Genomic DNA, 20,536 nt, shown 5'->3' with positions numbered 1-20,536 from the left:
TCAGGATTTAGCACATGCGCAGTTAAATGCGGAAATCCTGAAGTTGTGGTCAGTCATTCACTGCTCCGCCACAGGCTGCACTGTGCAAAGCTCCCGCCCCCAAGCCAGCAATCAATGAAATCAGTGGAAATGACAAAAATGTAAGCTTTTCCACATTAATGTCACTGTTAAACCCCCCATTAAATGTTAAGCCTTGTTGGAATATGTGTAACTGGGGTTTTAATGGCATATTGACTGCTAAACAACCGTTCTGGCCCTGAAAAATTAATTTTATATTTGTGGAATGTCAAATTTCTCCATTATGATAATTACTAGATTTAAAAAAATATATATTTAAAGTTTGTTCATGATATTTCAGCTACTACCTTAAGGCAATGTTTATGTCCCAATCTTTATTTTGCTCTCTGTAACATTTTTAAAAAGTGCAGATAACCAGTGCTTTTCATTTCCTGGTTTGCTGTCTGTGAGAATTCTTCGATGTGATTGGCTGCTTAGACAGCTTGATGGCATCACTGCTGCTCTTCGCTGGAGTTCCCCTTTTGACAGCGCTACAATCAATTTCACGTCGAGGAAGCTAAAGTTCTCGCCTCGGAGATTGCGAGATCTCTGTGGGCAGCTTTCTTCGAGGTCAGCGGCGAGCACCGTCGCTTCGCCACTGACCGCAAATTACATGCCAATGTGTGGATTCAACTGAGACCTTGTATCTCACTGCTAGCCATGAGTTTCTCAGGTATAACAAACTCCGTTTTCACTGGAAAAGTAAAGCAGGTTTTGCAGACAGAGAGACTTAGGTGCTAGGGTTTTTCACTGTGTGCTTGTCAGAATGGGATTTCCCAGTCCAATAAAAATAAATGGGGAGAAAATCATGGGCTGCTTGCGCACAAGCGGAACACCTTGGCCAGGAAATGCCATTGGAAGTGAGCTTATCACAGCCTTTCTTGCAGTTGAGTCTACTACAGTCACAGAAAGTTGGCTGGACGGAGGACTTTGGTGCACAAGGAGCATGAAGAATGGGGGCGTCTGGCATAGAAGAAGCAGGAAGGAGGGAGGGCTCAGAAATGTGAAGAACAATAGCCAAGAATTAGGGGGCAAAAGAGAGAGACAAATGCTCATTTTTTTTCTGGGAACCCTGGAAGAAAGGGCAGCGAGCGAGACACTTTTTCATGAGCCCTTGAAGTGGAGGGAGGGAGGGAGAAAAGAAACAACTGATTTTGAAGAATGAAAAAAAATAATTATAGTGCTGGAAATCTGAAATAAAACTTGAAAATGCTGGAAATACTCAGCAGGTCAGGCAGCATCTGTGGAGAGAGAAACAGGTTGATGACCTTTGGTCAGAACCGGAAAAGGTTAGAGATGTAACAGGTTTTAAGCAAGTGCAGAGGCAGGGAAAGAGGGGAGGGGAGGAAAGAACAAAAGGGAAGGTCTGTGATAGGGTGGAAGGCAGGAGAGATTAAATGACAAAAGGGATGATGATGCAAGGCAAAAGGAGCTGGCAATGGGACAAGTAAAGAAACAAAAGATGGGTCTAGAGGTGTAAATGGGAGCATCAGAATCATCAGCAACTGCCTCCATTTTTTCGGCCGGCAGCTGTTGCTGGTGATTCTGATATTCGAGGTGCTTTTTGGTGTTTTTTTGTCTGAAATGTACAACTTGTATTTCAGCCCATCCAAGAAAAAAATGCAGCAGGTGTCCAACATCTCAATCATGATTATGTACCTCATGTATTTCCTCGCCGCACTCTTTGGATACTTGACGTTCTATGGTGAGTTCAAAAAATATATACATCTTTTGCTCATTTTTTCCCTCGTACACAAGGACAGTTAAAGTTCAGTTTAACTCGAGTAGCATAAAGAGTTATTGAAGCTTCCGCCCATCATTTTTTCCCAGTTTTCCCAGACTTGCGTTCCTTGGCCTCTTTTTAATAACTCATCGATTTGCTGATCTTGTTGCTCAGTTGAATTCATTTTTGATCTCTGTAAATCTTTTCATAAATACCCTGATCAAAATTAGACAAAATATTTAATGGCGCTCTCACCAATGTTTTACAAAGCTTCACCACAGCCTAGTTGGACCTGTAGTCTGCTGATCCTCATACATTTTAACATTCAATATTAGGAATTATGCCAGCTCTTTTGTACTGCAATTTATTTAACTATGTATCCCTCGTTGTGTATTCACATTTGTTATTTCTAACGTTACCTTAAATTTTACAATAATAAATATAACTTGATATTCATCAGCCCGGTGGTTAAGGTTCTGTAGACTTTAGGTTATATCCTCTCCTCAGAATTTTCCAATTTCCCACAAAATGTTGTTCCTTTTCCCCACAATCATTGTAGCTCAACACTGACTCCTGGAACTATATTAGATGGTTCATACTGTCCATGTCTCTATGACACTGAGTGTAGCTCACCAGAGGTGTGATTTTTAGTCAGGGGGAGTGAGATAGACAACAGCAGTTTCTCTGTTCCTCAAATCCAACACAGCCACTGCACAGTACTTGGCTCTTCATTTCAGCAGCCAGGCTATATTGGCACAGGATGGTAAGAGATGAGGAACAGCGGCAACTAGGTGAGCATTTTTACAGTCTATCTATACATTCTTAACACACTTTGGCAACCAAAGCAGTGGCTAAACTGAGGCATGCAAAGTTCTGCCAAGGGGAAAGGATCTGCATATTGGCAGAGCCAAAAGCTCTTAGAGCTTATTTCAGTAGCGATGACAATACAAGTCTGAGCATTTGACAAAATCACGAATGGCTTGTTGTCTCATGCATTGACCTGTCTCAGTTTTGTGCCAATCTCAGAGCAGCTGCCTGTCTCTTGCACTCATCTCAGTTGGATTTGAGATATCAGCACAACTTCCTTGCTCTTATTTCAACTTAGTTGGGAGTCCACTCCCAAAGAAGGCTGGGTGCATCCTGCACTCCTGACCTCAGCTGACCTGTAGTCACATTCTGTCTCTTGCTCGTGCATGCCTCAATTAGGTTTGGACCCTAGGATGGCTGTCCACCTTTTCAATTCATCACATTTGAGGACCCAAGGTAGCTTCCCAGTCCCTTGCCCGTGCTTGGCTCAGTTGGGTTCCAGTCCGAGGGTAATTGTGTCCTGCACTCACTCTCTTCTGTTGACTTTTAGCCACATGGCTGACTGTTACCTGCACTCACTCATCTCATGTAGCTTGCTGATTTCTGGCAACTCGTCTCTTGACCACCAAACAAAACAGCAAATGGAAACAAGGCATTTTGTCTCAAAAAAGGCGGTAAAGAAAATCTGCTGATTGGTCTCTCCCGTGGGGCAGTTGTAGAGTGGTATTAACTGTAGCTGTGAAGGAGTCCATGACCTGGACCATGCTGCCCTCTCAGTTGGCGGAGAACTCATAGGGATGCGAAGGAAGATTGTGGGGAACATTTTTAAGTTTATAACGTTGAAACCAAGATCATAATTTATAATTTTAAATTGGTGCCAAAGCTGACTTTACAAAAATCTAACGTTTTCTAAGACTTGATTCATGCAGGTAAGTTACACAGTGCCAGGTGTGGCTCAGTTGGCAGCACTCACACCTCTGGTTCAGGGTCGCACTCCAGAGACTTCAGCACATAAAGCTCGGCTCACACTCCAGTGCAGTGCTGAGGGAGTGCTGCACTGTCGGAGGTGCCGTCTTTCGAATGAGACGTTAAACCGAGGCCCCGTCTGCTCTCTCAGGTGGATGTAAAAGATTCCATGGCCCTATTTCGAAGAAGAGGAGCGGAGTTATCCCCGATGTCCTAGCCAATATTTATCTCTCAACCAACATCACTAAAACAGATTATCTGGCCAGTATACCATTGCTATTTGTGGGACCTTGCTGTGCACAAATTTGCTGCCCCGTTTCCTACATTTCAAAAGTACTTAATTGGCTGTAAAGCACTTTGGGATGTCCTGAGGTCATGAAAGGCGCTATAGAAATGGAAGACTCTTTTTCTTTTTCCTGCAATGATATGCAAATAAGAGCATGATCTTTAGTGAGCTGCTGAGCCCATTCAAAGATGAAGGCCAGATGTGCACTGTCTGTTTCCATTGACATGATGTTCATTGTTACCAGAGATACACATTTATATTCCTGTCACGGAACAGAAGGTAAGACTCTCTGTTTCTTCCTTGCAGGAAGAGTTGAGCCAGAGATGCTTCACACGTACAGTAAGATTGACCCTTTCGATACACTGATCCTCTGCGTCCGTGTAGCTGTGCTGATTGCTGTCACCCTCACTGTGCCTATCGTACTCTTCCCGGTAAGTGCAAGGACCAGTGTGTGCTCCAGAACCTATACAGACAGTTTTATTTTACATTACCAGAATAAGGTGTTAGAAAAGTTGCAGATTTACTGGTCAAGGGCCACTGCAAACTGATGGTCCAGGTACTGAATGCAACAATTGTTTCTCTCTCTTTTACCTTTCATTATTCCCTGTTTTCATGTTTCTTTCATACTCTCTATTTTCCTACTTGAAAGTTTCTTTTCTGATCCTTCGTCCTTTTTCTTTAAGGTTACCAATTCTCTTTCTCAGTCTTTATACAGCACAGAATCCAAATGGTAGGAATCATGTATCACAGCAAAGTAATGCATTTTTTTTACATCTCTGAATATCAAAAGGAAATATAATGCTGGCGGAAAAGAATAATCCTAACTGATGGATCACTGGAATTTTCAACCTTTTAATTTCTAAAAAAAATTAAAATAGTTTAACACCAAAAAAAATCACTATTGACAACTCTTCACGAAGGATACTGATAATCCTAGGTGACCCACATTATTGCGAGTACTTTATTGCAACGGAACTGTATTTTACTCTGGGGACATATCCCATTGAGGGCCAATTTACTTTGGCAAATAGCAAAGTTAAGCAATACCATATAAGGGTAGAAGTTTTTGCTGGCGATGTTATCAGAAAAATGTTTCGGGCACTCGGACCAAATTCCTCATTCTGCTTTCTTTAATAGAGGAAGAAAAAATGAGTCAGCTCGCGAGTAAAGTCTTAACTGGTCCACTTGTGTCCTTCAGGGAAGGGAACCGTTACCACCTCTGCCCGGCCTGGCCTACACGTGACTCCAGTCCCACACTATCTGGTTGACTTTTAGTGCCCTCTGATGTGGTCCAGTTGTACAAACAATCGCCACTAGCAGTTCAAGAAAAAGGGCCACCACCAATTCTCTTTCTCTATCTTCATACAGCATAGAAGTCAAGTGGTGGGAGCCATGTATCACAAGCAACTAGAGATGGGCAATAAATGTGGCATTGGCCAAATTCTGAGAGCAATGTTTTTAAATACATTACCAACAGTAACTTCTACCGTAGAATGCCACAGGTAATTACATAAGTGAACTAGTTACACAAATTAGAAGCAATATGATTGCATTGCTAGTCAAAAGGACCTGAGGGTGCCTTCATCACATTAACAAGTACAGTGATGCAGCTTCATAGCCCTGCAGCAAGGATTGCTGGTGTGTGTGATTGAACCTACAGAGGCGGGGGGGCAGAACAGAGCGAGGACAATGAGCTCATGCTTAAGGGTCTTAATCTCGTATCTTCCAAGTGCCTTATTTAGATCCCAACGTTAAGTGTTGAGAAAATCAGTAATGCTGCACAAGACTCCTGCAAAAATCATGGACCCGCGTGTATGTGCCCGTAGGGGCCGCACGAGTTCCGGGTTTAGGCATGTGAAGCGCATGCGCTAAAACCCGGAACTTGCAATCTGTCAAGAATCCTCTTGACAGCTCCTCCGCATCCCCGGGAGAAGGGCCTCTGCGGGTGGAGAGTTGCGCTATTTGCCCAACTTCCGCCCGCTGAATGCCCGTGAAATTCTTACGCCTGGTAAAACCTGGTAAGGCCTGCTTTTACCAGCATAAGAGTTTTAAAAATAGAAAAATAAAATGTTATCACTCATTTATACGTTAAAAACCCTGTCCAATAAAGTAAGTTTATTTTTAGCCCCATTAAAACATATTAAAAAAAATTCAAAAACTAAAATTTTTGTTTAAAATATTTAATTAAATGGCATTTTAAATATGTAATTTAAAAAAAATGTATTTCATGTTTGTGCATTTTTTAAGTGATCCCCATTCACACTTATGTGGATTCCGTACATACGGAAACCCCATAAGTATGAATGGGGATTCCCTTTGATTGGTTGGGCCAGCCCACGTGATCCATGGGGCGCTTGCGAACCGCATGCGCCCCTGGGATACGTGGGGCTCTGCCCGCGCGGACCTGGAGAGGCCCAGGAGCGTGAGTCTCCGTACCTCCCGGACCACCAGGTAAATGCGTAGGTTTTTTACAGGTCGGAGGCCTCCGCCTGCGGGAAGCCTCCGATCGCAAATTTTGGGCTCATGACTTTTGCTGGTTCTACCAAAATCCAAATTCCCACCCCAAGAGCCAACTAAAGTTCCACCTTTCAACTCATTGCGGCTAGAGATGCAAGTTTAGTCTTAGTCTTGTATGATTTTTTTATTTGTTCCGGGGATGTTAGCGTCGCTGGCAAGGCCAGCATTTATTGCCCAGCCCTTATTGCCCTTGAGAATGTGGTGGTGAGCCACCTTCTTGAACCACTGCAGTCCGTGTGATGTGATTATGTTAAAATCATAGAATAGTTACAGCACAGAAGGAGGCCGCTCGGCCTGTTGAGGCCGTGCCGGATTAATCTTGTAGGAGTGGGAATGAGGCAACGGAATGCCTGCATCTGATTCCATAGGTTTTCCTGGGTAATGCCTGGTAACTTGAGGCTCGTTGGGAATTGGATTTTGCTGCAAAACCCATTTAAGCAATGAAACCAAGCAGGAAAAGGTTAAAATATCACTGCGCTTGTGTTCCAAGCTGTCGTTCTCCATAATACATTGGTACACAATTCAGGACAATGGCCAGAGAATTTACTTTTTGGTCAAACCATTGAAACATTTAGGGGGAAAAATTCGGTTGGTTGCGCCACCTATTAGCGCCTAAAGAGGTCGAGAAGTGGGGCGCTAACCAACTAGCGCCCGGGCGCACCGAACCCTGCGCCTCTTCCCAAATTGAGCAGACATTTAGCGCCGGCGCTAAACCGTTGCGCCCGCAGATCATGACATCATTTCAATGTGCAACGCCCTTGGGGCGCCCCGGACCAGAAATTCAGTGGTGCCCCCCTCCGTTCCGCCTGGCGCTACCAAGGACAGGTTACCTTGAACGTTTCCCAGTCGCTGTCGGGCTGGGGGGGCACTATTTAAAGGGGACTCTTCCGGGATTATTAGTGGTAGCCATTTTTGGACCACACCTTCTGTGTGAGAGAGAGAGAGAGAGTTGCTCAGAGACAAACGGAGAGCCATTTCTGCAGTGAGCCAGCGCTGGCAGAGGAACTTTAGCCTTCTGAACATTACTTTGCAGTTGGTAAGCTTCTCAACCGGCATAACTTTCAGTGCGCACTTACTATGGGGCTGCATTGGATGGGAACGTCGTCCTTCTCAATCATATTAACAGGGCTCAGAAACACAGGGATAGAGTGGCAGGCATGGCCAGATGGGGGAGGGCCAACAGACATCGGCACACGAGACCTTACGCTGCCAGGGTTTTCCGCCAACAGTTTTCATATATCAACATGTCGGAGGAGCAGTGTTTCCGAAGGCTTCACTTCAGCAAGGAGGTGGTCACAGAGCTCTGCCACCTGCTTCAACCAGATCTGCAGCCTCAACTAAGGTGCAGGACATCTCTGTCGGTGGCTGTGAAGATCACTGTGGCTTTAAACTTCTATGCCAGCGGCTCCTTTCAGGCCGCTACTGGGGACATTGCCAACATCTCACAGTTCGTGGTGCATTGCTGCATCCGTCAAGTGACTAATGCCCTCTTTAAAAGGAGACGGCAGTACATCTCCTTGCCAATGACCCCGGACAAGCAGCGAGAGCGCGCAGAGGGCTTCGCAAGGTTAGCGGGCTTCCCCATGGTGCAGGGCGCCATTGGCTGCACGCATGTGGCTTTGCAGGCGTCTCTAGAGAATGTGGAGGATTTCCGCAACCGAAAGGGGTTCCATTCTTTGAATGTGCAGCTGGTCTGTGACCACCGACAGCTGATACTCGCTGTCAATGCCCACTTTCCAGGCAGCAGCCACGACGCCTTCATCCTGCCCCAGACTTCTGTGGCAGACCTTTTCGAAGCCCCGGCTCACCCAGGGGGCTGGCTTCTCGGGGACAAGGGCTATCCTCTGTGCCCCTGGCTGATGACCCCGCTCCGTTCGCCCAGCACCCCTGCTGAAGAACGTTACAATGAGAGCCATCAAGCGACCAGGAACATCACTGAGTACACAATCGGCATGCTGAAGCAACGGTTCTGCTGTCTGGACCATTCCGGAGGAGCCCTTCAGTACTCACCTGAGCGAGTCTCCCACTTCGTGGTTGTGTGTTGCATGCTGCATAACCTGGCAATCCTCAGGACCCAGCCAATACCACCAGACATTGAAGCACCAGCGGAGGAGGAGGAGGAGGAGCAGCACCAAGACGGGAGGGAGGCACAAACTGCAAGGGCCGTCCGTCAGAGGCTTCTAGCAAGTCGCTTCTAGGCCCCTCTGAGGGAATGCTTTCTGCCATTCCAAGAACATGAATGGAACCATTCTGCTAACCCTAAGCCAGTCAAGGCAACAATTAGTGCAAAGAACAGACATGGACATTGTGAATAAATAAACTTCTTTGTTTAACAAAATGTGTATCCTTCCCGCATGACAAAGCAATTGAAACAAACAGCAAAACAAACAGACTGCCACATAACTGTGTCTCACACCCTGGAGACAATGTCCAAAACATAACTAACATTCAGACCAGCATCCTCGGCCTTGAATGAAAGAAATAACATAATTTAGCAGCACCTCCTACTTTTTGCCCCTCGATGGTGATCTGCTTCCCTTGCGGAATTGCCCCCTTCTCGCCCTGCAGCTCCTCCGTAATGCGACCCCAGTGGCTGCAGCAAGGCTGGGGGAGGCCTGCTGACTGTCCGAAACTGAGACCGCAGATGCCCTTGAGGTACAGCCTGGACCAGCTCTGGGCCTGGAGGGCCCAGCTGCTGACTGCTCCAACCCCGCATGGGCGGAAGCAGTCTGTCCTACAGGTGGTGGCAGCTGCAGTGGAGAAGTGCCAGTGGTGGCATCAGGAATGCTGTCATCCTGAGAGCGGACAGCAGCTCCCTGGTCGGCCAACACACTGGCACTCTGACGGGGCAGCACCGCAGCATGCGCAGCAATCGGCTGGTGCACAGATTGCTGGCCTGCTGTGGCGCAGCAAGGGCCCCGGGGAATCCTGCCCGATCCAGCGAGGGTGGCAGCAGTCAGTGCTCGCATGGCCTCAATCTGCGTCTACATGAGACCAGCCACTGACTGCGTGGCAGCACTCAGCACTTGCGTGGCAGGTGCCAGTGCTTCGCCGAAGTCCTGGAGAATCCTTGCCAGTGCTCTGCCGAAGTCCTGCACACTCCTTGCCTGTGCTGCGCCGAAGTCCTGGACACTCCTTGCCAGTGTCTCAATGGAATCGGGCATTCTTGCCACTGCAGCCATGAGCTCAGTGTGCCTCTGCCCAGCCTGGGCGCTCATTTCTGCGAGGGCACGCACCTCTTCTGCGCTCTGTGCAGCAGCACTCGCGGCCCGACTCACCCTCTGGGGAGACGGCCCCCAAGCTTCCCTACCCCCCTCGCGTTGCTGCAGGCCGCTGGGTCCTGGAGCTGCATCCTCCTCAGACCATTCCCCCCCGCTCCCCTCCAGGGAAGGCATCTCCCCAGTCTGGACATGGGCTGGCTCGCCTGAGGGTGGTACGGATGGTCCGGCTTCCTCCTCCTCGTCGCCTCCAGAGTCACTCGCACTGGCAGCTTGAGGGCCCGCCTCCCGAGCTGGTGATGCAGCATCTGAAAGCAGGGAGGTTCAAGAGTGGCTTTAGCGAAAGGACAGGGTGGCAGCAAGGAATGCATGAGTGCTGCAATGCTCTGAGTTGGGTCAAGAGTGAAAAAGCATGCTGGTGTGGGGAACAAGTGGAAGGAGAGAGGTCAAAAAGGTGATGACCTTACCATTGCTGTCCACAATGGGGTCGGCATCTCCAGAGGCGACGGGGCCAATCATCCGGCTTGCCACAATCCGATGGACTCGCTCCTCCAGGTCTGTAAGGGTCTGCAGGTGAGGCCGGCCTCCTCCGGTCCGATGCTGTTGCCTTCTATTATGGGCCAGCTTGGCCTGCAAGAGAAAGGACGGGGTGTAAGGAAACCTGGAGCCCTGATCTGGGATGACATGCCTCCCATGGTCGATTACCCCTTACATTATGCTGCCCTGGTCTGGGATGACATGCCTCCCATGATCGAGTAGCCCTTACATTATGCACAGAGCTGAATGTGAGTGTGTGTTTCCAGAAAGGGCCATGGGTGCTGGATGACAGCTGGCCATTGGGGCTTTGCACACCCTCTGGCCATAAAGTGAGGTCCAGATGGAGGGATGAAGATGATTCTGAAAAAGGCACTCACCCTGACGACCCAAGTGAGGTCGTTGAACTTCTTCCTGCATTGCACAGGAGTCCTGGGAACCATGCTGCTGGAGGTGACTCTGTGGGAAACCTCCCTCCAAGCTCTGCGATAGTCGCTGTGTTGAGGCCTCCTGCCATTCTCTGGGTAGAGTACAGATCGCCTGCACTCCACCGCGCCAACCAGAGCATCCAATGCCCCCTCGCTGAAGCGCTGCGCTCTCTCCCTGGCCCTCTCCATGTTCAGGCAGTTGTCGACGCCACAGGTAGGTTACCACCGAGTTTGAGGCCTACGAGGCGCAGGGTGCGGCTGGAGGTGATAATCGATCCGCCCCTTTAAGAGCTGGCCGGCGCCAGCGTGTCTGGCTGAACTCGATAATTGACAGCACCTGCGCTGCACCCGCCCGCGGAGAAATTGCGTCACGCCGCCGGGTTAGCGCCTTAAGACTGTCGTGCAGCGCCTGATTTAGCGCCGCAATCACCTTCAGGGGCGCAGCTACCCAATATCGCTCGAGGTGGCGATAAATTGCGCCTGGCGCTAAACTTTGCGCACCGCCAATACCAGCGCCCCAAACGGGGCGATACCGAATTTCTCCCCCTTACTGTTTAAAAGTTAAGGACCCCACAGTTGCAGTCAACATAATTTTTAAGAACTTCACATCTCAGTGTAACAAACTCATGTCCTAGCACCTCATGGTGTAGGGTGTTGGAGCTCCAATGGGCACTACAACACAATGTCACCCCAGATTACTATTATTTTTAAATTTGGGGCATTTGTGCACTGGGGTAACCACATGCAATAAAACACAGAACAACTCTTGAAGACGTTCCCATATTGCAGCTACCCTAATAACACACTGGGGCAAGACTGGTACTGGACTGACATCAGACTGACCGTTTTTATCGTGGTGACGGAGATAATTCCACTTGGTAGAAAGTTGAACTTGGTTGTGATTGATTGGCATGGACTTTGTTATGGTCATGGAGAGTGCAACAGCCTGCAGTGTTCCACCATCACAACTGGTGGAACGCATGAGTACCAGAGGCAGAAATGGGGAGGTGTGGATGGCGGGAGGGGGGCGTTGGTAAAAGGGACAAGGAATATGCTGGAGGGGATATTTCTGGTGTTGTTTAAAAATCCTTTCTATAATTTTGCTTGTTTACAGGTGCGCCGTGCCATCCAGCATATACTATTCCAGAACAAACCCTTCAGCTGGATCAGACACACCATCATTGCCATCATCCTCCTTAGCGCCATCAACATACTGGTTATCTTTGCACCTAACATACTTGACATCTTTGGAATTATTGGTAAGTGGGATGCAGCTACAGGAAACTTTGTGCTATCCGGAGGCGAACCATCCGGCAAGCTGGAGCCACCGGCAAAAATCAGGAGCCGTTTTCTCTAAGTTTTTTTAGTTCTCGTTGCTTTTTTTTCCGCAGTCAAGCACTGCAAGGTCTGTAGCTATAGCAACAGCTTCAGCTACAGACGCTTGCAGCCACACCCGAGTGTTTAGAAGCTGTTGCTAAGCAACAGTGTTTGTTGTCAGATACGGAGATAAAAATCTCTGTATCTTTCAACGTTAACTCTGGAGTGTCCGGCAGTTTTGAGGCAACGGCAGCAGCTCGGTCCCGTCGGTGCCGGATAGCACAAAGTTTCCTGTACTTAGAATAGATAGAGTTATGATGCTGTAATAAAATCAAACAGCTCTGACGATGTCCTAATCTAAGGTACCATATCATTCTCCCTATAACACCTCAACAGTGCTATCTGATATAACACTTGGTTATAGCTCCCTTTATAAACCATGTAAACACTGTAAACACTAATATCGTAGACACTGCTGTATAATGTACTAGCTGAAGTGCCCGGCGGTGCCGAGGCTTTTTCGAGGGCATGTTGTTGTTGGAAGAGAGCGAGAGAGCGTGACGGGGGGGGGGAGGGGAGAGAGAGAGAGAGAGAGAGAGCGCGCGACTGGGGGGGAAGAGAGAGAGCGACTGGGGGGTAGAGAGAGCGACTGGGGGGAAGAGAGAGAGAGCGCGGGTGGGGGGAAGAGAGGGCGGGGGGGAAGAGGAGGGGAGGGGGGCGGGGAGGGGGAAGGGAGGGGGGAGGGGCGGGGGAAGGGAGGGGGGCGGGGGGGAGCAGCGGGGGGGGCGGCGGCGGGGCGGGGGGAAGGGAGGGGCGGGGAGGGGAAGGGAGGGCTTGAGGCTGAGAGACGGCCACGCCCGGTTGCCGGGGTAACCCTGCCGCGCCGCCCCGCACTCTCGAGAGCCCCGCTCTCGAAGCCCCAGCCGCCCCGCCCCGCTCTCCGAGCCTGCCCCGCACTCCCGCGAGAGCCCCGCTCTCCAAGCCCCAGCCGCCCCGCACTCCCGTTGCCGGGGTAACCCTTCCCGCTCACCAAGGCCGAGATCCGCACTCTCGAGAGCCCCGCCGCCCCCCCCCCCCCCCGCCCGAGCCGAGCGCGGAACAGAGTCTCACCTGCTCCTGCTGCGCGCGCACCCTGACCCTCGTGGCTGACGCTGTTGCCCCGGGTAACATGACACCGGGGGGGGGGGGGCGTGAGGAGCTTAGCAGCAGCCCAATTACCTAGCTCGGGCCTGGCTGGGCAAGAAAGGCCCAGGCTTTCAGGCCTAAGAAAAAAACGGGGAAAGGTAGGAAAAAGAATCTTCAGGTTAGATAAAATATTTACAAATGAGTGATTTATTTTAAAACAATTTAATAAATTCAATTTTATTTTGCTGGAAGTGTACATTTGAAAAGAAAGACACAGAAAGCAGGAAAAAGAATGGAAGCAAGATGGCGGCTACTCACCTCGGTTCAGAACGATAAGGCCCGCCCACACACGCACCGATTGGCCCGGCGGCACACGCCAGCAACCCGGCGTACGATTGGTCGAGCTCGAGGTCATTCTGTCGTTAATGAGCGGATAATGAGATGCTAATGAGCGGAATGTTAAGGTTTTTCGGATACCGCGGACGCGATTTTAGCCCGGCCGAAACGTAAATACGCTTAAAACCGTCTCGGAAGCGTAAGCTTTCTTTGGAGGTAACACGCGCGTAGGTACGCCCTGTAACTTTCGAGCACATAGCCCGACAGACCCACACGCGATGACAGACAGACGGACAGACAGATCGACCGATTTATATATATAGATATTGCTTCTTCTTTCTTGCTAATAGAGAAACTGTATGAAGCACACGTGTGATAATATCTATATTGGCTCCCGATCAATCTGGCTATTTGTCTGAGCCCTTTAAAAACAGCAGTGGAGCTTCCCACCAAATAAAAAATAAAAAACTTTTTGTTGAGCCACAGAACTCTGTGGGTGAAGCAATGGGAGGGCAGGACAGTAGTGGAGTAGATGTGGAGCCTCAAATAGAATGGAATGGGGGGGGGGCATGATTTTGTACCTGCGATGTCCTGTATTCCGAGTGCTCCATCGCAGGTGCAGTCCCTGAGAAGGCTAACTGAGCTTGAATGAAAATCATAGGAGAATCACCCTGGATGCTCATGTTTAAGATTGGCACTGGCCTGGGAGCAGATCAACTGCTTGGTGCGCTTGTTTGTCCTGATGTCGGGTATTTTTTATGGAAAAGCAGTGGAAGCCTCTTTGCTGTTCGGGTGCTCTATCTGCTCTGTGGCACTATCTGCTCTGCGGCACTATCTGCTCTGCGGCACAAGTGGATAGTTGTTTCCTTATCTCCCTAACATACTGGTTAAAAATTTGGGTCAGGTTGGTACTTGGCTCAGTGTTAGCACTCTCGCCTCTGAGTCAGAAGATTGTGGGTTAAAATTCGACTCCAGAGACTTGAGCAGCTAATCCAGGCTGACACTTCAGTGCAGTAGTGATGGAGGTGCTGTCTTTCAGATGAGACATTAAACCAAGGCCCCGTCTGCCCTCGCAGGTGGAAATAAAGGGCTGGATTTTGATTGAGGAGGCGTGTAGGAGGTGGGACTCCCACTTTCGGGGTAGTAGTCCCGCCTCCATCGAGTTGTGGCCAACCCACGTGATTTTCACTTGATTGACCTTGTTGAGCCCACCCAGTGGGCTCAGCAGGCCAATTAAGGGCCATCTGGGAACAGGTGACGTCACAGATTGACATTTCATCTGTCAAAAGCTTTTGACAGATGAAATATCAGCTCTTTGAAGCTGTCAAACACTGACAATCTGTACTCCAAGTTAATTCCTTCCTCTCAGGATGATTTAGAGATCTCTCCAGAACAGAAAGCTGAATGCTGCAACTTTTGACAGCTCGCGGCCATTCTGCTTTCTGTGCCGGTAAGATGAGGGACTCCCGAGACCTGAAGAAAGGAAGGCTGTAAAGGTAAGTAAATGTAAGTAAAACTTCTTTAAACACTTTACACACACCAAACACACTTACCTCTGAACTCATGCACCCATCACACCTGAACACCGGACATCTCGAAACCTCCAAGCCCTTCAGCCCGACGGTCCGCCTCGCTAACTTGGCATGGTTTGGAGCCGTCGGGAATCCCACACTTCAGCAATAAAAATAGGGATTAGGCTAAAAGCTGCCTGTTAACTACCTGTTAACAGGCAGTTAATTGGCACTAATCCCCTTGCCGCCTCGGGGAGGCGGCTCCCAGCACAGGTCGGGTACCCGCCTCCTGGGAAGCTGGCATGGAGGCGGGTTGGGGGTGGGATGGGTTTGTGCCCCCCGATTTCGAGATTTTAACCCCCCACACGCCTCCAATCCCGCCTCCACGGCCCAATGAAAATCCTGCCCAAAGCATCCCACGGCACTATTTTGAAGACGAGCAGGGAAGTTTCCCTCCACCCCCCCGCCCCCCGGTGCCCTGGCCAATAGTTATCTGTCAACTAACATCGCTAAAACAGATTATCTAGTCATTATCTTATTGCTGTTTGTGGGATCTTGCTGTGCACAAATTGTCTGTCGGGTTTCCTACATTACAACAGTGACTACACTGCAAAAGTGCTTCATTGGCTGTAAAGCACTTTGGGATGTCCTGAGGTCGTGAAGGAGGCCATAGAAACCCAAGTTCTTTATTTTCTCTTTGTCGTGGACCATAGGTTTATACAAGTAGACAATGTACTGAATTGATCTGGAACCGTCTCACTAGCCGGCATCTCCAGGCCCTTTCTGACCAGATACTTACCTCAACCTCCCTCTGTCCTGGCGGCAGCAGCAGCAGCTCCAGACCAGTTGATGTCTCATCACATGAGGCCCCGCCTTACTTCAAGGCAGAGTGAATTGGTGGAATGGGGAGATGAGACGGTGTGTGGGCGGGGGGGGGTGGTGGTGGGGGGGAGGCTTCCTCTGAAACCAGTAACCTTACTTAAATTTATTTCAGCAACTTGACAAGTCTGACCCCTCCCATATTACTGCGATAAGCTGTGTCGTCCCACCACTTCTTCTCTTCTTGGGCAGTCCCTCGGAACCAAGGATGAGTTGCTTCCACATTAAAATGAGTTCTCAGGTGACTGATGAGTCCAATGCGGGACCTACAGTCTCTGTCACAGGTGGGGCAGACGGAGGTTGAAGGGGCGGGTGGGTGGGGTGCTTGGGTTGACGTGCACTCCTTCTGCTTGCTCCCTTTTTGTGTAGCACCTGTTTGTAATGGTGGTTGCTCACATTGGTGCGTCTCTTCCCAACCTAAGAACTGTATGAAACGAAATGTGTCGTGACTTGACTGTAACCCAGTCCCTGAAGCAGCTTTTAATGCCACAAGTTTTAGAATGTATGTAAATCCACATACAGGCAGTAAGTACTTTAACCTGATGGCACACCCTCACGTTCTGGTCTGAAACCGATGAGGTTTTCCTTGGTCTTAGTGGTTGGGGCCATTTTAGTCCACACTAACAGAGTTAGACTGTGCCTTTCCTAACATGTCCAAAATATGTCATTCTCTGAACCTCCGTAACCTTGACCAGGGTAACATGCGATTGAATTCACAGGCTGCGAGTGAGCCAAGTGTCAGCGTGTTTATTATTAGTGAAAGTGGATGGAGTCAATCTGTGGCCACAGCCTTGGGGCGGCGATCGCAGTGAAGATCAATTTACATACCGTTGCCGCGTGGCTTGTTATATTTATTTAGCGAGTGCCCCCAGGTTCCCTGTGATTTATTTTAAAGTAAAACTGCAAGCTAGGAACAACTGCTATTCAAGGCCCCACGCACTCCCCTGATTTCCATGCCCAATTTGCTCATTAAAAAAAAACTTTAGCTAAAAGCTAGGAGGTTTACAATAGAGCCCTGATTATTCAACCTCCTGTTCGACACGTCCACGATTATCTGCCAACTGGACCGGTGGGAGTCGGGGCTTCAGGTCAGACTGTGTTGTGTCTTTCAACAGCTGGGCTGCGACATTGGGTCAGGTTTTACGCGCACTTCAGTGGAACTTTTATGTTGTGATTTGGACAGGTTGGGTGATTGGGCAGATGCATGGTAGATGCAGTATAATGTGGATAAATGCGAGGTTATCCACTTTGATGGCAAAACCAGGAAGGCAGATTATTATCTGAACAACAATAGATTGGGAGAAGGGGAAGTGCAACGAGACCTGGGTGTCCTTGTGCACCAGTCGCTGAAGGTAAGCATGCAGGTGCAGCAGACGGTTAAGAAGGCAAATGGAATGTTGGCCTTTGTAGCAAGAGGATTCGAGTACAGGAGCAAGGATTTCTTGCTGCAGTTGTACAGGGCCTTGGTGAGACCACACCTTGAGTATTGTGTGCAGTCTTGGTCGCCTTATCTGAGGAAGGATGTTCTTGCCATGGAGGGAGTGCAGCGAAGATTCACCAGACTGATACCTGGGATGGCAGGAATGACGTATGAGGAGAGATTGGGTCGATTGAGTTTAGAAGAATGAAAGGGGATCTCATTGAAACTTATAAAATTCTAACAGGACTAGACAGACTAGATGCAGGATGTTCCCAATGGTGGGGGAGTCCAGAACCAGGGGTCACAGTCTAACGATAAGGGGTAAGCCATTTAGGACAGAGATGAGGAGGAATTTCTTCACCCAGAGAGTGGTGAACCTGTGGAATTCTCTAGTTTGCACATTCTCCCCGTGTTTGCGTGGGTTTTCTCCAGGTGCTCTGGTTTCCTCCCACAGTCCAAAGATGTGCGGGTTAGGTTGATTGGCTATGATAAATTGACCCTTAGTGTTATGGGGATTAAATACATGGGGTTACAGGGATAGGGTGGGATATGTGGGGGTTACGGGGATCGGGTGGGATATGTGTCGGTGCAGGCTCGATGGGCCAAAATGGCCTCTATCTGCAATGTGGGGTTTCTGTGTGATTTCTGTGAAGGCAGTAGAGGCCAATTCATTAAATATATTCAAGAAGGAGTTAGATATATTTCTTACGGCTAAAGGGATCAAGGGATATGGGAAGAAAGCAGGGACAGGGTACTGAATTTGGATGAACAGCCATGATCTCATTACATGGCGGAGCGGGCTCGAGGGGCCGAATGGCCGACTCCTGCTCCTATCTTCTATGTTTCTATATCGTTCAGACCAAGGATTCAGGTCAAGTTGCTTCTTTTGCAGGGCCGTACAAAACCAACTCAGAACAAAGCATGCTTTACAGAATCTTTCAGGTCAGGTTAAGTGGAGTCAGGGATCGATGTCATATTAGAGATTCAGGATAGTTCTGATTTTGCTATGCTCCTTTTTATTGCTGGGTAGCCACTTCAGGTCAGATCAGGGATTTGGGTTGATCTTTTATCAGGCGTGAACTACAATTCAGTTAAACCACCAGGGAGTGTCCCTTCCATTATAGCAGATAATGAAAGTGTTAACTTTATTCTGATGGTAAAGAAGTTTATGTTTAGATATTTCTTTCTGATGTACAAAATCATATTATTAGCCCAATCTGCGTATATACAAAAGACAAAATACTGCAGATGTTGGAAATCTGAAATATAAGCCGGAAATACTGGAAATACTCAGCAGGTCAGGCAGCATCTGTGGAGCGAGAAACAGAGTTAACGTTTCAGGTCTGTGACCCTTTGCCAGATATACCTTTGATTTGAAAAGAACAAGCAAATTGCATCGAAACAAAATTGTTGCTTGCTTCTTATCTTATTCCTTACTGTGAAATTTATGGGATCTTTGCGCAGTCTAATTTCAGCGTTCTGAAAGTGGAACTGGCCACAGTAGGGGTGGGGGAGGGAGGGGTGGGGGAGCAGATTTTATCTCCCTGGTGCTAGTTTTAATCTTTGCCAGCCTCAACGTATCCTCCAATCCTCCAGTAGACTGGTGAGTTCCTTCTCCGACATTTTCCCTAGCTGGCGAGAACTCCCTCTTACCTTTGTGTTATTATAGCAATGTACTAGGAGAGCCCTGAGGAGAGGGACTTTTTCCTGTGTTTCTTAAGATAAAGAAATTCTGTTTGTCCTTCCTCCACCAAGCATTCTTAAAAGTATTTAGCTGTGAGAACAGGTGCCATTAAACACAGAAAGGTAAAGGGCTCGATTTTCATTGTGCCGTGGAGTCGGGATTGGAGGCGTGTGGGGGGTTAAAGTCCCGAAATCAGGGGTCCCAACACCAACCCGCCTCCATACCAGTTTCAAAGGAGGCGGGCACCCGCCCCGCACTGGGACCCGCCTACCCGAGGCAGGAAGGGATTAGTGCCAATTAACTGTCTGTTAACAGGTAGTTAACAGGCAGTTTTTAGCCTAATCCCTATTTTGAAGCTTGAACTGAGGGATTCCCGACAGCTCCAAACCACGCCAAGTTAGAGGAGTCAGGCCGTCGGGTTGAAGGGCTTGGAGGGGTCGAGATGTCGGTGTTCAGGTGAGTGATGTGTGCATGAGTGCAAAGGTAAGTGTGTTTGGTGTGTCTAAAGTGATTAAAGAAGTTTAAATTACCTTTTCAGCCTTCCTTCCTTTAGGTTCAGGGAGTCCCTCATCTCACCGGCACAGAAAGCAGAATGGCCGCGAACTGTCAAAAGTGACAGCCTGCAGCTTTCTGTGCAGGAGAGATTTCTAACTGAGTCTGTGGAGAAGGACTCATATTAGAAGCAAGACTGTCAGTGTTTGACAGCTTCAAACAGCTGTGAAACGCTGATATTTCATCTGTCAAAACCTCTTGACAGATGAAATTTCAGTCTGTGACGTCACCTGTTGCCGGGCGGCCCTTAATTGGCCTGCTGAGCCTGCTGGGCGGGCTCAACAAGGTCAATCAAGTTAAAATCGCGTGGATTAGCCGCATCTCGATGGAGGCGGGACGACAACCCCGAAAGTTGTAGTCCCGCCTCCTTCCCGACTTCTGAATGAAAATCCAGCCCAAAGAGTCAGCAAATGAATGGGATGGATTCCCATCCAGTGGAGGTTCTTTAATCTTGATTTTATGTGGTGTCTCATGATGCGACTGAGCAGTACTAGTTTACAGCTAAGTAGAGTAGCTTTCATATCTATATGACCTGAACCCAGGCTTTTCAGTAGAAGCATCTCATAGGGAACAACCCCAGAGGTAAACTGAACGCCGCATTGATGCATGTTTTAGTCTTCCTTTCTCACATATGTTCTAGAGGATCTAGTAAACCTGGCAGTTCAATGCAAATCAATTATTATAGCACCCAACATTAATCCAACAAAAGTCCCCATTGGAAAACAGTCCACTCTCCTGATATATTACCTCACGCTCTCTTCCCCCTCCCCACTGCCCCGCCCCGCCCCCAACCATGGTCCTGAAATTCCTTCACGGGCACTCCTGAAGTGTAAGGCACTCCTGGTGAGACTGAATTTTGAGGTGCGACCCAGTTCCCCCCTTTTCTTGTGACATTGCGATGGGGCGAATGCTTCCTGCACCTGCTCACCCGGGTCGGACGTCAGAAGAGGGGGGCCGTACGGGCGGGATGACATCACCCTCCAGGAATCCTGCTAGTTCTGCCTCCTTTGCCCTGAGCATGATGTGGACGTACTTGGGTTGCCAGGCTAACATCCTGGTGGAAGTGAGGCCCAGAATGCCAATTTCTTAAGGAGCAATCAAACACGGAGTCATTAGGAAAGTGGCTGCTGCGAAATGGATCCATTCTCTGACGATCTCTGTGATCTTTGGCCAGAA

The 20,536-nt window shown here is 48.8% G+C and overlaps 1 protein-coding gene across 4 annotated transcripts in view; it reads left to right on the top strand.

Moving 5' to 3' along the window:
* The window catches only part of slc38a3a (solute carrier family 38 member 3a), a 224,898-nt gene that overhangs the window by 177,989 nt on the left and 26,373 nt on the right, over positions 1-20,536 (top strand). For all 4 annotated transcript variants that reach the window (XR_015080074.1, XM_086001973.1, XM_086001971.1 and 1 more), the window contains exons 12-14: positions 1,662-1,762; positions 4,146-4,270; positions 11,651-11,795. Coding sequence is in view for 3 of the 4 variants with exons in the window: in XM_086001973.1 (XP_085858099.1) it covers positions 1,662-1,762; positions 4,146-4,270; positions 11,651-11,795 (371 nt within the window). In the remaining variant the exon portion in view is untranslated. The remainder of the gene's footprint in view (positions 1-1,661; positions 1,763-4,145; positions 4,271-11,650; positions 11,796-20,536) is intronic.

The sequence above is a fragment of the Somniosus microcephalus genome, chromosome 11, assembly GCF_052327205.1.
Source record: "Somniosus microcephalus isolate GS21.2 chromosome 11, FLI_Smic_1.0, whole genome shotgun sequence".
NCBI classification, from domain to species: Eukaryota; Metazoa; Chordata; class Chondrichthyes; order Squaliformes; family Somniosidae; genus Somniosus; species Somniosus microcephalus.
The sequence above is the reverse complement of the archived record's forward strand: the minus strand, read 5'-3'. Positions and strand labels throughout refer to the sequence as shown.